The sequence below is a fragment of the Buteo buteo genome, chromosome 20 (assembly GCF_964188355.1).
Source record: "Buteo buteo chromosome 20, bButBut1.hap1.1, whole genome shotgun sequence".
NCBI classification, from domain to species: Eukaryota; Metazoa; Chordata; class Aves; order Accipitriformes; family Accipitridae; genus Buteo; species Buteo buteo.
Window position 1 is genome coordinate 10394787 of NC_134190.1, and position 20812 is coordinate 10415598.

Below are 20812 nucleotides of genomic sequence, written 5' to 3' on the forward strand. Positions count from 1 at the left end.
TTGGGAAGGGGGTCTTTTTTTTTGTCACTGTGATATGAACTTTCTGACCTCAAAATAAGAAGAAAGCATGGGACCACTTACTTCCTCCGCTCTGGAATAACCAGTATCCTTCTAGTTACAATGCTCCAGCAGAATGAGAGATCCAACAGGGAGTCCAGCTGTACATATTGCAGGTCAGGATAGCAAACCCCAGTTGGTGTATTACAGAATCAGCCAATCATTTGGGGGGACACTATGCATGCAATTCTTGGACCTTTAACTAGAACCATGGAGAGCCTCACCAAGGAGTAGCCCAAAGCATGCTCTTCACATTTCTGTTCCCATGAAAAATCTCTCGACTGCATCATAGAGAGACAACAAAATATTTAATTGAGAAAAATCTTGTGGGGCGTTTCCTATTCAAAACTTTTTTCTTGTTTGGCATGACACCACTACTAAGTTGTTACATTCGGGGAAACCGAGACACTGACACTAGGGCTGGGACGAGGCTCCCGGAATCCCCCAGTCCTGGGCTGAACAATCTAGCCCATGCTGCTTCCCTATAGGGTTTATGGTCTTGCCAGACTACAGCTTATTTGAGCTCTCCAAGACACAAGAGCAGCAATCTGGAAACACCAGCTGTTCTGCATCTCAGCTATCCATCTAAAATCTGGGATTATACCACAATTCTTGGGGGCTCATCTAAAAATAGGCAACTTAAGTAGAGAGATATTCTTCAACAAATACTATTCACAGATGATTTTACAATTGAATATCCTAGCCAGAAAACATGCCTGAAAGCTTTTTAGGTATTGTTTAAGACTGATTTAATGATAAATCAAGAATGATTAATGGTACCTTCCTCTATTCCTCTACTTATTATGTAAAAGTGCAATGGCCTCAGTAGCATTGCAGCATGCCTTCGCCCCAGCCTCTTGGGGATGGGAAGACAATTCACACATTGCATGCTTGTGGAACTGAGCCATGTTACAGTAAAGAAGCTGATTTCTCCCTTTAAAAACTAAAAAAAGGGAAGTCACGTGAGATCATAAATATCTGGCCTCTGGTTTTAGACACTGATAATCTTCCAAGGTGTTTCATTCTAAAATGCACTTAAAATAAAAAATGCAAAGAAAACAAAGCCATACCTCTCTCCTTCCTGAGACACTATCCTGAGTGTTTGCTTAGACTCCTTTTCCTTGGGATGTGGCCAGCAGATAACTGCTTTTAGGACTGTTTTGCCCAGGTCTACAGAACCAGGGAGGAGCTGCCATTCACAGGGACTAATAAAAATCTCCTCCTACAGCCAAGGGAAATAGGCGATTCACAGCACTGCAAATTAGACCCTTCTTTCCACTACATTGACAGATTAGTCTCCTTACTTAGTTTAGCAAGACCTCTATTGCTTGACAACAGTAGTCAGATCAAGTTGTTTTAAATGTCCTGAGGACTGGACTCCTAGAAAAAACCCAGTAAAACATCATACACATAACAACATCAAGAGGCTTCTTGCTCTTTTTTCCACAAGAAGGACACTAGCACTCATCCTCCTGCTCTGAACTTTTGAGAGGAGTTTCAATTATTTGAATACTAATTCCATTATTAGATTTTGGCTTCCCCTTCTGAACTGTTTCCACATAGACAATGTACTGGATAGACTATTTCAGTTGGAAGGGACCTACAACGATCATCTAGCCCAACTGCCCGACCACTTCAGGGCTGACCAGAAGTTAAAGCCTAGTATGAAGGGCATTGTCCAAATGCCTCTTAAACATTGACAAGCTTAGGGCACCAACCACCTCTCTAGGAAGCCTGTTCCAGCATTTGACCACCCTCTCAGTAAATAAACACTTCCTAATGCCCAGTCTAAACCTCCCCTGACACAGATTTGAACCATTCCCACGCATCCCGTCACTGGACCCCAGGGAGAAGAGCTCAGCACCTCCCTCTCCACGTCCCCTCCTCAGGAAGCTGCAGAGAGCAAGGAGGTCGCCCCTCAGCCTCCTTTTCTCCAAACAAGAGAAGCCCAAAGTCCTCAGCCGCTCCTCACAGGACATGCCTTCCAGCCCCGTCACCAGCTTGGTTGCCCTCCTCTGGACGCAGTCAAGGACCTTCACGTCCTTCTTAAATTGTGGGGCCCAGCACCGCACACAGTACTCAAGGTGAGACCGCACCAATGGTGAATACAGTGGGATAATCCCCTCTTTTGACCGGCTGGTCATGCTGTGTTTGATGCCCCCCAGGACGGGGTTTGCCCTCTTGGCTCCCAGGACACTGCTGGCTCCTACTGAGCCTGCTGTCAAACCAGCACCCCCAGACCCCTTTCTGCAGGGCTGCTCTCCAGCCACTCCTCTCCCAATTTATACTCGTGCCCGGCGTTACTCCGTCCCCGGTGCAGGATCTGGCATTTGGACTTGTTAAATTTAATTCTGTTAATCATAGCCCAATGCTCCAATCTAACTAGATCCCTCTGCAAGGCCTCCTAACCCTCAAGAGAGTCAACAGCACCTCCCAGTTTGGTACGATCAGCAAACTTGCTAATGGTGCATTCAACTCCTGCATCCAGATAGTTGATAAATATATTGAACAGAACTGGCCCTAGAATTGAGCCCTGAGGAACACCACTGGTGACCAGTTGCCAACCAGGTGCAGCCCAGTGCTGGTGCCTCACTCTCTGTCTTTCTCCTGCCCTGGGACAAGGGGGAATACCTTGTTGCTTCCAGGCATTTTCTTTCTGAGAAAGCCCAACACACACAGAGCTTTTTCTAGAACTCGGAGAACACAGAGAAATCGCAGCCAGTAGAAATAGGAATATCCATTCAGCATATCACATTGCTTTCCTTTTTAGCCTACCTGTAGAGGACAGAAACAGGAACAAGCCACAGCTGTGAGATTTTTGAGGCTGAAAGCTTGAAGTGAGCAGGGCACAGGCCCCTGGGTTCAGGCTGCTGGCGCTTAGCCTGCTACTCAGCAAGGTGAGAGGCTTTGGCACCATCTTCTGGCACCTGCTGACCCCCCTCTGCTGAGATTTCTCACAGAGGAACCAGCTCTTATTCCTGAACAACGTGATTTCCCATTAAAAAAAAAAAAAAAAGCAAGAGTTACACAGCTACAGTAAAGCAAGTATTATGAATCCTTATGTTGTTTATACTCAAGCAGATGAGTAAAGGTCATTTGTTGGTGTAACAACTGTAATCTGTTAAGAACATTAGAGCAACAAGCAAAATATGAAAACGCAACTAATAACAGGATGTTGCTACTTCATAGAAATTTTTCACAAGGCAGAACTTCCTTCTTTACGTGATCTGCTTTTCCAAATAGCTTTAAACAATACATGTGTTAATATTATTTCCAGGATAGGCTGCCAAGAATGCAAAGCATTCAAAGCATTGTTTTCTAGAGAGAGAGTATTTGTATTTTGAAATAGAGGGGATTTCTTATCTCTTTAATACATCCTGCACTTGCACCACCTCTGCATGATTAATAATACCATCAGCTCTACAGAGTTGAGAGCGTTCAGCATGTGAAAGGGAACATAACTGAAACAGTACAAGTAACATATGAGTTCGGAATCAGAGAAAAAGAGACCTAGTAACTGAACATCTTGTATCAAGGTACCAGCTTCTGCTCCCGACATGCAGCAGGCTCATTTGGTATCATTGGGTAAGCTGCTTACCTTCTACATCACTGATACCCAATATGAAAGTCATGGCCTAGCATCATCAGGATCCCAAAAGTACTGTCTGCCTTCCAAGTTTCCCCACTAATTTTTCATTAGGAAGTTAGCCAGAAATCTTGAAAATTAGCTTGCAAAGTAGAGCAGTCAAAACTTGAAGTGGATTCTCCACTTTTCCCTAAAGGAGACCCAGCAGTACATAAGGTCCCTATGATGGAGAATAGAAATGTTGAGCTAAAGAAAAGCTGACGTTAAAGAGCAAGGTTAAGAGAGTCAAAACAGATCTTTGCTCTGAGCTGCTGGCTCTTGAAACACAGACACAAATCAGAGGGAAATCTTCTGCCAAGTCAAACGGCTGGGGAATAGGCACATAGTATGATCTGCAAGATCTGGCATTATACAGAATCATGGAACAGCAAATGAAAGAACGCAAAGAGAACCCTACAGTCAGAGTAGTATTCTTACCCCAAACCTTGATCTCCATTTGCACGCTGACCAATTGTGATGAGTTGCAGATTTCTCAAACACCATGTTAAAAATTTGTGCTATTGAAAAGAAATATTTATTTAGTTTATTTCTGAGCCTTTAAGGGTTTTCTCGTCTCATTTTCCAACATGAGAGCTATGAATGGAATACCTGAAAAAAATCTTGAGATATGACCAAGCACGCCAGTTCAGCACCAGCAGAAAAGTTTCCTAACCTTTAACACATAAGAAAACAACACACAAAAGAGATTTTTGAGGATCAGTCTATTGTAATCATACACAAATCAGAACTTTTGTAAAACAGACTAATCAAAAGATTTAAAATAGCAATTTTTTCAAGCAAATTTCTGTGAACCAATGTTTCACCTACTGTAACAGAAATTTTGAGATTAGGTATGTTCAGCAAACCAAAAAAAATGAGTTAGTTGTTAAGGGAAGAGAAAAAGAGGTTGAAAGAATAAAGAGTTTTCTCAATTGGAATCTGAAAAAAGAAGGTTCCTAAAGATACATTAAAAAAGAAATGAACAAATTTGACCAATTTAAGCATAGGAAAGGTATTAATTTACAGATATAGACTGCAATAGAATCAATCAGGTGAAATTGTTTTAATTAATCTTGAGAAAAAATGTTAAAAATTGCAAACCTCTTGTAAAGTAAAATTGTTTAAGATCTTTAGATAAAATACATTGTAGGCACATTATATCACAGAGCTAAGTTACAAAACATCGTGTAAACTACAAACGCAACAAAATGCAAACTTTATCTCTTACCTTAAGAAAACAATAGAGTGCACTTGCAATAGCAATTTATAGTTCCTCAGTAAAATCAGGAGGAAGGGTCCTCCCCAGTCTGTGACATTGCCTTGCACAAGAACAGAAAAGCAGTCGCCTCTTCTCCTTCGTTTGTTTTTAGGGTTTTGAGGTTTTGTGGGTCATGATTTCAACTCCCTGCACTCACAAGAGCTAGAGATGGTCCTGCTATCACCGCTTCCCACCTATAAAGCCAATGAGGGTTTCATTATAGCTGAGCGAGAAAAATAAAATAGCAAGAAACAATATCCTTTTCTTCCTGCTCCTATGAGTAGAACTAGCAGCAGAGGTTTCTGGCAGAGCTGTTAGTGCCCATGGTTGAGGCCATGCCTTATCAAAGCTCCAAGATGCCACCACTGCAGCCTGCTGGCATCCAGGATTCTGCCTCCAGATGAGCTCCCGATACTCCGGCACTGTCTGACTATACTGCTCCCAGCCAAGAACAAGATGACAATTCCATTTTCTTCAGCATTTCTTAAGCAACAAGACAGAGTTGAGAGCAAATCTTCAACAACAGCCTGTCGATGAAGCTGTACCTGCCTATTCCAAAAGTCTCGGTTTGGGGATTACTCAGTCACCTCTCATTTGGAGAGAAAAATCCAAGGCAGGAGAGCTCACAAAGAAGGCACTAAGAGGAGCTACCCAGAAGAGCAACCACGCAGTAACGTCTCCCCATCCCTCACGAAGCTGCTACACATTGCCAGCTACAGCACAGGCACAGATCTGGGGACCAAGGACATGTCACAGGAGGGACAGCTGGGGAGCTGCATGCCCTCTGCTCAGAGGGCAGAAACGAAGCTGCTTTTTGAAAGCTAATAGGGAAATGAAGTAGCATAATTTGCTTTTCTCAAGGAGTTTTCACTCCCTTCTCTTCAGCACCTCTCTAGGTTAAGTTAGTTGGAGAGGTGTGACCCATGCCTCTCCTTCCCACCCGCCTGCACAGTGGGGAAAGGAGAGGAGCCCAGACATCCCAGCCCTGCACATTTGCAGGCACAACACCCAAACAGAGGCCAGTTTGGCAAGACAAGTTGTGGTCCCAGCTGCACTGAGCATTTGTATGAGGATCTCTAGCTGGGTTTTCATGGTTTCCCCTGGTTTTAGACTCAGATCGCATCCTGTTTGGTTTGGTGACCTCTGGCACACATGGTAGGTGAATCCACCAAAACATGGGCTGTTCCAAAAAGGAGTGGGTTTGTTTTGGTTGTTAAGTAACAGTTATCTGCAAAACATTTATTGTCTTTTCAGCTCTCTGCAATCTCTATGGGTTATTTTGGCCACATACACCAGCTACATTAGACTTACAGGTACAATCACAGAACTGCAATTTAGAGGAAAAATTATAGAAACCCCTGGCTCTCCAGGTTTTATTGCTTTTTAATGTGAATTTATAATGGACATTCTGTGCTATTTGCTAATTCTCCAGATTATATTCTCCATAATCTTTTTTTAATGTGTTTGCTCTAGGAATTAATTCAGTTCGATCACTAAGAATATCTCTGCTTTGCTTTTGTATAGACAGGCACACATTCAACACAGGAGACTACTTGTCAGTCTGAAGCGGAGTGAAAAGTCTGTACAGATGCTGATATACACCTTCCCCACGAATGTAGTGCCAGAGTTGAATCACGGAATGGTTTGGGTTGAAAGGGAGCTTAAAGATCACCTAGTTCCAACCCCCCTGCCATGGGCTGGGACACCTTCCACTACAGCAGATTGCTCAAAGCCCCATCCAGCCTGGACTTGAAGAAGTGGGTTGAAAGCAACCCACTTCTCACAGCATCTTGCAACTCTGCTTACAGCATAACACTTTGATGTATTTCTCCCACCATCACTCACTGCATCCTCTGTAGAGAGGGAGACAGACCCCAGAACATGAATTGCTCAGTTTGGCCCCCAAAACCACTTTTGACACATTCAAGAATAAGTAAGACCTTTTTAAAATCAATGGACTCTACATAGCATTTATAGACAACAGATTAGGCTCCGTCTTCCAAAAGGGCTGCTGAGTGCTTTAGGTAGTCATTACTATAAAAATATTCCACATCAGAATCCACCATATGGCTGTCTAGAAACCTTCTGTTCCATCACAGTATTGTAGCCTCACATTTCATTGCTTTGTCTGCTTCCCAGTATGACATGCACTAAATCTAAGAAATTGCTTGCGTGTCTATTCACGTCTCCATTCAGCACTACGCCCGCTCTCCTCTACTTCCTCTTGCATTTAACTGGGCAGGATAAAGAGACATGTTTATGGCATTAGGAAATATTTCTCCCATTGCACTACTTCAGATTTGCCTTCTGTTTGCTTGCTTGGCGTCAGGGAAGTTCTCTCAAGGCTGGTTTTGCACAAGTAGTTATGTTAAGCTCTGTTCATACTGCTTCAGGACAAAGATACAGTATTCAAGCACGAGCTTTGGAGTGAGGATCATTGCACTAAGTAATGAGAGATTTCAACAGATGCCTTGAAGGTTCTAAAGCTAGAGAAATATAAAAGATATACCATTTCAGTGTATATCTCCAACACGACCTGATGCCTTTTCTATTTCAAAACAGGGGATGCTAGCAAGTTGTCTGGTTTAGGAGCATCAATTCATGGAAGGAGTGGGATTTTACCATACTTCTGTGCTGCTTTTTTCAATAAACACAGAACAACTGCAGGGGTAAAAGCAAACTGCTGCGTCTGTTCGTGAACGTAATTGCTGCGTTTTCTGTTCCAGCTCATCCTTGCCACATGGGAAGGAGGCTACAACTTGCAGTGCCAGAACCTCCACAGCGCCGGGGAGGCCGACCTCCGGGTGAGATGCAGCAGCTCCTCAGCTCCCAGCATCCGCAGCAGTCCTTCCCTCCGCGTCCTCGGTGCAACGCTTCTGTGCCCACAGCAGTTATAAGGATGTTACTGATGACATCTGTAACATGAGAGTTTTAATCCAGTTGCCCAACACCTGGTAGCAAACAAGAAGCGTTATCTTTCTGATTCGATATAGATGCATCCTTGCTGTAGAATGCATGATGGAGTATTTTGAAGGGCCGTGTATCAAGATCTGGGATCAAAACAGCATTGCCTATTAAAACAGAGAATATGGATCATTTAAGAAATTGGGAGAAAAATCAGTCATCTAAGATATAACACTTGTTGGGCTCTAGCTGGAAACTGATTTAAACCCAATTCTAAACTTTGGAAAACTGCAGCGACATTGTGCTGGCTTGGCATATCTCTAGTTTCAACCCTTACTTCTGCATTACAGAGATTCCATGTATTAACTGTCTGTCATTCCCCACTTCAGGCTTGCTTTCCAGATAAAGTTAGAGCTCAAAGACAGAAAGATTGGTTAACTTGTATCATTTCCCCCAATCCACCAAATTTACCTGTGTTTTGGCAAGGAAAGAGTCAGTTAAATACCTTTTCCCCATCAACAAGATATTTCCCCCTTTCTGTTTTAACTAACTGTCTTTAACTGTCCTGGGACATACCCTGAGCACTGATAAAGTGTCTCAACTCTAGAGGAAGATCCAGTCTATGATGTTGAGTGTCAAAGTTCGATTATTTAAAAAGAAGCAGCTGCCAGCAAAATTTGTTCAGTACCAAGAAAGTATAAGTGGTAACACCCTTAAAAAAACCCAAAAAACAACAACCCACACAACTGTATCTCTGATGAAAAAATAGAACAATTAGAAAACCCTCAAAGTTTGTATTTCTTAAATTATATTTAGATAATTGTATATTTACACAATCACATAAAAATAATGCAGTTTTTCTAAACTGCCTTATTCAAAAGGGAAATAAAATTGAAACAAGAGCTTGTGCTCCTCCTTCAGAAGGCTATTAATGCCTTTTGGGAAATTGCATGCCTAGGGACTGATGAAGTACAGCAATATTTAAGCCCTTTTATGGACAGATATTGATCTCCTGCTCCTTTGTTCTTGCTTGTACAGGTAGCCAAGGTGCTGTGGTGGTATTATTTTTCCAAAGTAATTGAATTCACGGACACTATCTTCTTTGTACTGAGAAAGAAAAGCAGCCAGATCACCTTCCTTCATGTGTATCACCATGCCACTATGTTTAACATTTGGTGGTGTGTTCTGAACTGGATACCTTGTGGGCAAAGTAAGTCTGTGTTTGCTTCATCACCTGGGGTATAACTCACCTGTTGGTGGTGGAGAATCACATCACCATGCAAAGCAAGTATATCACTGACTGCTTCATTAACATTCATAGCCTTTCAGAACTGCTGAACACCTGAAAACCGCAGTAAAATTAAAAGCATGGTTAAAAGTTCAGGCCAAAAATATCTGAGTGTTAGGCCCCAGATTTTCCACTTAGCTGCCACAACCTCTCATATTTACTTCTCTTCGAACCACTTTTAGACAGCATAACACTGCTGAGTGGTATGCAAGAGCGATCACATGCAAGACCTACTCCAAAAGCAGATGTAGGAAGAAATCATGACCCTAGTAAAGTCAGTGTCAATCACGACAAATAAACTCAATAGTATTTTTACGAGTTTGACTCCGGTATACATCAATCTGACATTCTGCTTTAGTGAGATACTTTACTTACACAATCACTAATTAAAATGCCAGTTTGAGTTTATTTTGTTTTAAATGAGAATACATCTCATTCAAGTAGCAGAACTACTGGACAGCCAGAACTGATCGATATGGTCTTACGTTTCATATTGAAATAGCAGAAGTAGCAGCATCCTTTGCCTTATTATATTTTGGGTTCAATATATTTTGCAACAGTGATCTCTAAATGTCTTGGCTCTTAGAAGGATACGGTAATTGCCATCATCTCCCCTCTTGAGGTGGCAAGACGTATGGTACCACAGGCTGGTCACTTGGCATTTGTACACTAAATCCAAACAGCAGAGGACTACTTCAGGCGTCTCACGACATGTACGCTTTTCCAGGGCTTCAGACAGCCAGAGGCTTCCTATGGGATTATTATCAGAGTTGAGAAGACAATCAGTTTTCCTACTTTGAGCTATTAAAGGGAGTCACCTCAGTCCGCTGTAATATTTTGTAAAGCAACTTGTTGCAGGTGTTTTTCAGAACAAAGAGCAGAATTCACATTTGTTGGCACTTATTATGGACAGCACAAAATCAAAGTAAATTGCTGTTATGGGTAGAAGCAGCGATCAAGGATTTCATCGCAGTCACGAGCTATTTCTAACAGAGGTGTAAACAAATTAGTAGGGATTTGTGCTTTCTATTTTGTCTGAACATATTCCCCATACTTTGCACTAGCTTTACACTATGGTAATTAACAGAGTGGAAAAATCGGTAGCTAAGAAATTAATCAGTAATTATTAAGTAATTAATCTGTTGAAAAATCAAAACAATTGGTGAGACCATCTTGTAGTTGTCAAGCACTGCCATCAAACACATGAGCATACAGCCATACAGTAGAAAGAGTAGTGCTGCTACTTCTCAATAGTCTATAAGGTACAGAGGGTAATTCATTTGCTCCAGAATTAGTATTTACTAAGTGTAGCTCATTAGAGTGGCAAGGTTTTATCTGGGGTGAAATTCTGGAAATCTGCGTTTAGCAGAAGAGCCACCAAAAAAAAAAAATGAGAGCAGTGCTCAAACACAGCCACACAAGGCTAGTTTAATTCAGAGTAAAGCCCTTACTACTGCATCAGGGAGCAGGAGAGCATGTGCCTCCCAGGGCCCTAAGCTGTGATACCAGCAGCACAGTCACCCACAGAGGTGTCTAAAACTTACAGCGATAATGGAGAGACTCAAGCAAATAGCATTTGGGAGGGGGAAAAAAGCAATGACCTGTAAACTACAGAATAGAAAAGTAGAACAGACAAAAAATACAGCATGAAAATACAACTATTCAGCATGAGAAACCCCCCCTAGGAAGTATCACTCAGTTTGTCAGTTGTCCCTACAACAGCATCTCTTCACATCAAGAATGTCTTTAGCTAAGGATATGCATGAAGGGAAGACTTACCGTGTGCAAGACACATCGCTAGCAATATCTTCTCTCACTTTTTAGCAGTTGGTATATAAAAATGTTTTCCTTGGTGGATTTTTATAGGTTTCTTTGGACCCACTTTGAATAGCTTTATCCATGTGCTTATGTATTCTTATTATGGACTGTCAGTCATCCCTTCTATGCGCAAGTATCTCTGGTGGAAGAAATACCTCACTCAGGCACAATTGGTATGTATTTATTTTACTCTCAATTTAACAACCAGAAATCCTTCAAAATGCCAGAGAGGGCAAAATGATTGATAGATAACATTGTCATTTGCAGAATTAAGCCAGTTAGAATTCAAATATAATAAAGCTATCGTACAGAATAAGTCACTAGTGCAGCCCCATGTAACTTAATAGAGGAAGCAACACTCAGAAATATTTTATACAACACAGTAGAAACTCTAGAGTCCATAAAATTCCATTATTTTTGATCTTCTGCATAGAAAATGGACACCACTTAATCACAGCAAATAGACTGATTAAAAAGTTATAAAAACTGTCTGACAGAGCCAGCTCCAGCTGGCTCCAAGATGGACCCACTCCTGCCCAAAGCTGAGCCCATCAGCAAATCTGGGGGCACCTCTGTGATATTGTATTTAACAAAGGGTAAAAAATGCTGCGGAACAGCTGAGAGAAAGGAGTGAGAAATTGTGAGAGAAACAGCCCTGCAGACACCCAGGTCAGAGCAGAAGGAGGGGAGGAGGGGCAGAGATTCCCCTGCAGCCTGTGGGGAAGACTATGGTGAGGCAGGCTGTCCCCCCGCAGCCCATGGAAGACCACAGTGGGGCAGATACCCACCTGCAGCCCGTCAAGGACCCCACACTGCAGCAAGTGGACATGCCCTGAAGGAAGCTACAGCCTGTGGAGGACCCCACACAGAAGCAGGCCCCTGGCAGGACCCACGCAGGAGCAGATTTACTGGCAGGACCTGCTGGGGACCCACACTGGAGCAGTCTGTTCCTGAAGGACTGCAGCCCATAGAAAGGGCCCACACTGGAGCAGTTCAAGAACTGCAGCCCATGGGAAGGATCCATGTTGGAGAAGTTCATGCAGGACTGTCTCCCATGGAAGGGACCCCATGCTGGAGCAGAGGAAGAGCATGAGGAGGAAGGAGCAGCAGAGCCAAAGCAATATGGACTGACTGCAACCCCCATTCCCCATCTCCCTGCACTACTCAGGGGAGAAAGCAGAAGAGCCAGAAGTGAAGTTGAGCCTGGGAAGAAACAGGGGCGGAACAGAAGGTGGTTTTTATTTCTCACTATGCTTCTCTGTTATTAATTGGCAAGAAATTAAATTAATCTTCCTGAAGTCAAGTCTGGTTTGCCTGTAATGGTAATTAGTAAGTTTTACCAATTATCCTCCCTGCCCTTATCTCAAGCCATGAGTTTTTTCATCTCATTTTCCCCCTACTCTACTGAAGAGAGGAATTAAGAGAGCAGCTGGGTGGGCACCTGGCAGCCAGCCAAGCTTAACCCAGCACACCATGGTACAACTACAAAATGCAAAATTATGTAAACTAACTCTTCGACAAGACAGAAGTTGTCTGACTTCTAAAACTCTACTCCAGCAGTTGCTGTACCCAAAGAGCTGAGCCACATCAAAATCTTCTATCAACAAGATACAAGGCTTGATATGAAATTAAGTTCCTTTCACTTTTTTATCTTAGGGCCTGTTAATATTATTTGGGGGTTCAGACGTTTGCAGTAAGCTTAAAAATACCTGTGTAGAAATGTGTTTAGCAAATGCTGCTTCTTTGAGCTGAGACCATCCCTGCAGTTGAAAGAAGCTGCCCTCTGTTTGAAATGCACCCCAGTACACTGGATTGAGGGCATGTTCATTTTTGCTTCATTTGGCCCCATCTTAACTCTGTTAATGCAACTGCCAGCCTACCTGAACTTCTCCTCAGACTTGGGTTTTCCATTTTCTGTTCAGACTTCTAAAGCTATTGCTTGGAGTCTTCAGAGTTTTCTCGAGTTTCTGCCTAGTAACAGAGCCAGCACTCCCTGGCATGACACGGTCTGGAAGATAGAATCACCCCTAATTAAAAAAAAAAAAAAAAAAAAAGCTTTTGTTTTGCCAACTAGGCCTATAAACTCAAATTTTTAGAAATCTCTGACCCCTTAGGGTTTTTTAAATTTCATAATAGCTCCATTAACTTAACCCTCACAGTACATTCACAGGTTCAGAAAGGATAGTTTTCAAGAGTACTCAAAGAGCAGGACTAGGTGACATATGTCTGATATAGCTAGCATCGACCCTTTCTCAGCAAATACTCATGCATGATCTTTCCTCCACAGATTCAGTTTCTGCTCACTATTGTGCATACACTTAGTGCAGCTGTGAAGCCATGTGGATTCCCATTTGGCTGCCTCATGTTCCAGTCCTCCTACATGGCCACACTGGTCATTCTCTTCATAAACTTCTACATTAAGGTAAGCAGTCTTCCAAGAGCTCTCTGACAAGAGGGGCTGGGGGGATAATTTTTTCAACAGCAGTCTTGATGAACTCACATGTAGAATAAGCATCAGTACTTAAAATACATTTGTATTAAAATATATATGTCAGTTAAGAATGATAGATACTGTAATGTCTGCAAGAGGCAGTTATTCAGTAATGATGACCTCCCCTTGCAGCTCAGCTCTTCTGCACTTGTATAGCAAGTCAGGTACCACATTCAGAACTTATGAAGTCTGAATTTGCTCTGTTGGGCAACTTTCTGAGTCTTCCTCCCTCCTTGGAAAAAGGAAGCAAGCAGCTCTGTCTTTGCCTTGTTTATTTCAGCCTTTTCTAGTAAGGAGTGCTCCAGCCTGCCTGCATATGTAGGGCTTTAGTGAAAAAGGCTTAAAGTCTCTTCTGACATCAAGAAGCATTACAGTAATACTAGTAAGGTAATACCACCCACGGCAGTGAAAATAATACAGTTCCCTTAACGCAGTCTGAAACGAATATACACATCTGCATCAACAACCACCAGACAGCTTCATTTTACAGTTAACCATAAGTAGTGTTTGGGGGGCACTAAATAAATCCAAGTATTTACTTTGGATTTTGCTTTTATAGACATACCGGAAAGCACCTTCAAGAACAGCTATAAAGGAAACCCCTATCACAACAGAAATAAAGAACGGTTTCCATAAGGACTACTTTGCTGCTGCCAATGGATTCCTGAACAATAAGAAAGCACAATGAGTATAATATTTCCTATGATTTTTTTCTAAAAAAAGAAAAGAAGAAAAAAGACGGAATTACAAGCTTTAGCTTAAAACCTATTTGATTACATTTATCAGTTCTTTGTACCAGACACTTATTAATGTACTGCTATTTAGGTTTTAACCAAACGAGTAGAATTACTTGTCCTGTCGAAGATCACCATTGGAACAAAGGCGGCCAAGATCTTTCTCATATGAAAAAGCAAACCTTTCTGATCTCTAATGCTGACGACATAAAAACGCCTTATAAAACACTTGATGGATAAACCCATCAATGCCTTCAACAGGTTAGGACTCTGTTCAGACTAACACAGTGAGCACGTTCTGTGTGTGCAAGAGGTCTTGAGGCAAGGCTTCACAGTGCACCCAACGCTTTCAGCTAAACTGTGGCCAAGGTCGGGAAAAGGAAGGGGGGGGGGGGGGGGCGGGAATTGAGAATCATACCTTTTCCAACACCATACCCCCCTGCTTCTTCCCAGCCGTTCCCCAAAGCACGCTCCCTCCCATAGACACCAGTGGTATTTAGAATACATGGTATCACATGATGATAGGGGGTTTTGAACTCTAGTCAGAGCAAAACAAGTCACTTCGGATGTGCTACGTTAATAGGAGTTCTGAGTAAATAGATTTTGAAAGAAATAAGAGCTCAACAACTTAATGAAGATAAATCCTCTGAGTGTAAATGTGCACAAGGTTAATCCTATACAACCACTGCTAATTTGAAGCAAAGTGACATGCCACATACTAATAGACTGGAAGACATAGAAAGTCTTAAAAGTGAATTCAGCAATGAGCAAAGCACATTATATAGGAATTTCTGTGCTAGGTGAGCCTTACTCAGACTGGTCTCTGACTGGAGAGACAGATGGGACTGAGGCACAATCCTCTGTAGGGAAAGCAAGGAGATATTTGCTGTCTGCAGCTGTAATGGTGCGTCTCTCACAATAGCCAGTCACTATCTTCTCTGCTTGTTAGCTGCATTTACCTCCCATTTAAATGGTTAGAAAGGAAGAATACCCAAGGTTAGCTTTGGGGATCTGCCCTCGCCCTTTTCTCATTTAGCCCCTTTCAAAATCTCTACTAAAAAGTGGACACAGACTTTTTTCTTGCCCTTTTTCACAATGAAATAGTTCTAGTCTCTTCCAGCCCAGCATGTACAAATTCTCTCAACAAAACCACCTTTTGGAGTCACCCCAGCCCAGCCAGTGCAGAGGGACCAAGCAGCCACAGAGGGCCCACGTGGAGAGGAGGCTGTCCCAAATCCTGCTCCTCCAACTGTTCTCCATCGCCCCTCTAGATGAGCTGTCATCAGGGGGTCTCGGAGGCTGCAGGTGCAAAGGCAGAAAGGTTTGTCCCAGAGAACGGGGGGGGGGGGTGCGGGGCAGCCAGCCTCACCAGGAGCAGCCGGAGAGACCGCAGCCACGGGGGCTCGTGGAGAAGAAGGAAAGGGGCTGAGGACGTGGTACTGTACAGGGGAAGAACAGATAGGTTTGTCCAGCAAAAGCAAGAGGAGAAAATGGCATGGGGAAGGGTGTCTCGAGTCAGAGTTCAGACTGAATTGTGCTTAAAAGTCCCATCGGATCCCATCTGTCTCCAGCCAGTTCCAGCTCTGTCACAATGTGGACAAAACCTTTCTGCTCCAGCAGAAAACTGAAATCCCCAAAATGCTGCAGCACAAACAGTACATTTGAGCAGCCTGGCTGCTAAACTGCATCCCCATGAACGGGGCAACCAAAATAACTGCAATATTCAAACGCTTTTACACCACCACCATAGACATGCATCTAACTGGTGTGTATTCACATTTTCTCCCTCTTCATGAAGTTGGCCACAGTGAAAGGCAGTGTTTTGCTCTATATAACATTCAATAAGGAGGGAAGGCAGCAACCAAAAAAACCCAAACCCAAACCACCCTCAGTCACAAAGCCTGGATGCTCTGTGCATATATTAGTTCTCAGTGGCCCTTCCAGAACATTTGCTTTGCAGATCTTTCTGGTTGATACTGTAAAACTCACAAGTTATAAAAAATTAGTGGGTTTGACTGAAGGTGTTGTACATGGTCCTAAGGAAGAGCTTCAGAGCTCTGCAGACATCAGATTGATACTGGAAACCAGGGTAAAGGCAGAGGGAATCGGAAGAGCTGACAAGATATCACACAAGACAACTAGCTGAACCATGCATCTGAGGTGGGCAACAAAATGGTTGCGTGGCCCAGTGTGGATTTTAGGCCGAGTGGAGTCTGTAACCTTTTGATGGCAAAGCATGCATTTGACTATCAAGGTGGACAGCGTCAGCGTGCTAAATGTTAAAGTTCACTACAGCAACCAAACCCACGGATACTGTCTTTTGTTTTGTTGAAACCTCATTCAAAAGAAAAAGAAAGAAAAAGAAATAAATGCCTTACTTGAAACTCAAAGGGCTGGGGAAAAAAAAAAAAAAAAAGAAGAAAAAAAAAAAAGGAAAAAACCAAGACAGTCTCACCTTGCAGATCCAACCAGGAAGGCTGGAATCAGGTATGTTTAAAATTCTTCAGATCTGTCTTAACATCTTCAAAATGCTGCAACTTTGAAGAAAGAGGAGCATTGACTTTTTAATCTGATTTTCCTGTAATACATAACACTGTAAATAAACAAATTTTACTATCAGGCTGTCTCCACTCCTCTTTAAGGCATCAAATTGCTGGGAACTGGTTATTTGAGGCTACTTTTGTTCTCAGACTTTTTCAGAAAGTTGTTAGGGCATTCAGCTCAAACTGACAAACAACCTCCATAACTTTACATACCACCTTCACTGGTGTTGATATAAAGCTCCCCTGTGGTTTTTGTGCAACTGTTGGCTGTACTCTGTCCACCTCATTGACTGGGCAGGTGGTATTTCTGCATATCATGCTCATATACATGCACAAACTAATTAGGTTGATAGGAAACAGTTTTCTACAGCAAGGAAACAGCATGTTTACGCTTCCTACTTAAGATACGTTTCTCTGGTAGACTGAACATCCCTATCCCTCCTAGACAGTCCTGCTTTTTAACGGTGGTTCTACAGGCAAAACAGGCTCCCACCCTTAGCTCCTCTGGATTTTAGTTCAGACACATGAAGTAGATGGAAAAAGCAAGCTCAGTATGAGGTATTCAGATCAGAGAAAAAGCACCTTCAGCCCAAACTTCAGTCCAAACAGATTTGTTAAAATTATCCTGGCTCTGGTGTCTCCCTGTTCCCAGGCTCTCTTGCCTTGCAGACTTTGGCTGGTGAGATTGTTTTGATTCATCTATTATAAATGGGTAAAAAGAGCAGTTTCAGCTCTGATAGAGAAAAATTTCCAAATATTGCACAGGAAAACAACCATTGCATCCCACTCGTTAGTTCAAGCAAGTTTGACTCCCAGTTTTTATTCATTTAATTCAATGCATTCTGTGGTGTCCCACGCACAATACCAGTCTGACTATAAGTAATGCTTCCTCAACTCTTGCTCACAACAAACAAAAACCACCCTGTAATATACGACCAGGAAGGGCTCTGTTGCTGTGTTTGGTTCCAATATACAATAGCTCTCAGCTCTTCCTGGAAACACATCTGTTTTCTAGTGCATCACTCTCAGAGTCCTACCACTTGCAGAAGTGGGACCTGTCCCAGCACACTCCAGCCCACATCAGCAGCCTTTACTGAGAGCAGGGCAAGCCGACCCCAGGTCAGGGCAAACACAAACACACAGTTCCTCTGGTCACTCTGCCCCTTTCCAGCCATAGAGGACACCCCTTTCGCTGGCACTGCGCAACCTTTATGTAGCCTTGCCACTAGGTAACAGTAGCCCAATAGAGCTTGGATGGATCATTGCATTGATACAGAACATGCAGGTAAACAAGCACTTGGCACAGCATCATCCCCTGAAAGAGATATGACAAAGATAGCAGGGGTTATAACAGGGTTTAATGTCAAACTGGTTAAGAGCTTAAAATGCTTGAAGCAGTTGTCCTTAACTTGCACTCTGTATTTCCCATTTCTTTTTCTGGGTACTGATGCATGGTTTTTGCACTTCAGCATGCCCATTATCTTCGTTTTTCTGGCTCAGAAGAACAGGTTGAAAATTGAGCTTTATCTATTTACACTGAAAGGAAGAAAATAAAAGAAAGAGCTAGATAAATAACACTTAAAAGAGCATAAGTGAGCAGCCAAAGGAAACCTGCCAAGGTCAACTACCTACCTTCCAAAAATGAAATGTCAGGGTAACCCAGTTACAGGTTTGTGCTGCCAAAATATCATCTGCAGAAGCCAAATGGACTTACAGCCTTCAGGGGGTTTTAGCTCAAACATGCTGGACTGACCCAACAGTGCAGGAAGCAGTATGAGATGGGCTGTCCAAGATACTGTCTCCAAACACAGCAGCTACTGACTACAGATGGAAAGACCATTAAGAAAACCCCAAACTTCCAGCATGTGCTCCCAGCTCAGGCAGTTCACAAGTTACCAAGCTAGAACTTGCTGAGCTTCTTGGTACGTAAAGCTTTTTAGATGAAGGGATAGGAAAAGAACTGCAGGAATAAGAGACATCTAATCTGTAGGGCATCTGTTTCTGCTCTACCATACTTATCACTAAAAGCAGCTTTTTAGGGTTCAGATTTTTCCAATAAAACAGTTAAAAGCAAGTGTAGATGCATTCAATATTAAGATAATTTTTAATGAGTAATAGATCCTGATTTCTCCTTTATCCATGCCCTCTGAAGTGCTCAACACCCACCTTCCAGGCTTTGTAGTGACAGGTTACATGGAAATTCAACAGTAAGAGATACAGTGTGCATCAGTCTTGTTTCTGTAAATTATCTAGCAAAGGTACTTCGATAAAAAACGTTCATAAATTTTTAGTCACAGGAGATGCCAAGAGAGCATTCTGCCAACACACAGGAAAGGTGGGGGGACGTAGCAAACAAGACTTGCTACACATCTACTCCATTGTGCTGACAAAGCTTAAATGCTTAGCAGCTCTAATGCAGAGAGCAATGAAGCCATCAAACAACATCTCAGAAATGAAAGATCAACCATTAATTGTCACAGTTTGAAAAAAAATTCAAGTTAAAAAAAATAATACTTAAACCAGAGACAGCCATCACATCTCACCCTATTCCCATTTCAAGCCTTCCGTTTGGGCAGTAAGCTCCTTGGAGGTGCAGGTGAGCAAGTCTACACCAGCCAAGGCAACATCCACCCCGAAGGTGATGACACGTGCCCCAGGGATGCAGGGTATCAGGGTATTTCTGTGGCTTTGCAGAGTTCAGTATAGAAGAGCAGCCGCAGCATGGATCTCTCCTCTCAATTCTTAGGTCTGCTTCACATCAGGCACCTCAGTAGTCCTGGTTGCATCCATCCTGTTTGGCCAGGTTGTGGACCATAAAACCATGGGATGTAGGAACTACTAGAAGGCTCACCTTGGTACTTAGAACTGGGAGCAACATTGCACAAAGCATCCCTTTATATTCCCTACTGTGAACTCTGGGTTACAATAACAAGCAACAGGGCAGCTCAAGGCCTTACCACACTCCTAGACCCAGCACCTTGACATTACTACTCAGGTAGTAAAAGCCCCAAATGTGTTTCTGTTTTGGACCTAGTACAGCCAGGCAATAGGAAGGGATGCTCAGATCACTCAGGCTGATATCTTAAAGCCTGTTTTGGCTAATGACACTGCTGGTGCAACCACAGCATACCACCACCACACCAGTGGGACATAAAGCATGCCAAAAACTCTGTTAATGGGCTGCAAATCTAAACAGATTTACCAGGCACAAGCAGATCTGTTCACAGAAGTTACAGTTTCACCTCCCAAAAGACACAGCCACCTTGGCTGAGTGCTTTGAGAGACTGGATTCAGATGGCAGCTGGACAGACACTGAAGAGCAGCAGGAGGATGCAGCGTAGTCAGGTCACCAGGGCCAGCCCTCAGAAATAAATGCAAGGTAGTGGATGCAAAATCACAGCTTCAGCCCTTCACACTGTGAACAGGAGAGAGCAGGTGAATGGACCTGGAGCTTTAGGGCAGGGATCAAGAGGCCTGTTCTTTTAAACCACTCCAGAAGGAAAGAGCCAACCATCCCTTGACATGGATGAAGATGGAGTCCTGACTCATGCCAACTCCAGTCAGGAATACTTAAGCTAAAGGAATAAGCATAACCTCCAGAAAGTGATTGTGTAATGGCAACCACAGCTTCTCATGGTCGCATTACCCTGTATGATCTTCTCAAGAAGGAACAGTTTCAGCCCCCCAAAGGACATTCAGTGGTGAAACAAACCCTGGCAGAAGTGGACTTTCGTCATGAAGGTACATTGTGTGCAGGGAATGACTCCCTCCACTCCAACCCACACAGCAGTCTGAGATCGGTTTTGTAAGGTACATAGAAAGACAGAGCTCGGAAACTTGCCATGTTCCCACAAATTCAGTAAGATGCACGAGCATATATGAAGTCTGCCACAGCATTAAAGACAGTTTGTGAAGACCAACCGTGATTTACGAAACTCTGTCAAAGAAGATGATGTTGTTAAATAGCATGGTTTAACTGCTACTCACTTTCGAGATACTTTTGGTGCTAGTTTATCTAATCCTAACACTGTTCACTGTACTTTAAACTCTCTTAGAAGCCAATAGTCACTAGGTTTAAAAATAGTTTCTCCAGC

The 20812-nt window shown here is 42.9% G+C and overlaps 1 protein-coding gene across 1 annotated transcript in view; it reads left to right on the top strand.

Moving 5' to 3' along the window:
* ELOVL2 (ELOVL fatty acid elongase 2) overlaps positions 1 to 16569 on the top strand; it is a 64185-nt gene extending 47616 nt beyond the window's left edge. Inside the window, exons 6-10 of the mRNA XM_075052165.1 lie at positions 7667 to 7744; positions 8883 to 9054; positions 10999 to 11123; positions 13238 to 13372; positions 14001 to 16569. Coding sequence (XP_074908266.1) covers positions 7667 to 7744; positions 8883 to 9054; positions 10999 to 11123; positions 13238 to 13372; positions 14001 to 14129 — 639 coding nt within the window. The 3' untranslated portion in view covers positions 14130 to 16569. The remainder of the gene's footprint in view (positions 1 to 7666; positions 7745 to 8882; positions 9055 to 10998; positions 11124 to 13237; positions 13373 to 14000) is intronic.
* Positions 16570 to 20812: the final 4243 nt, after the last annotated feature.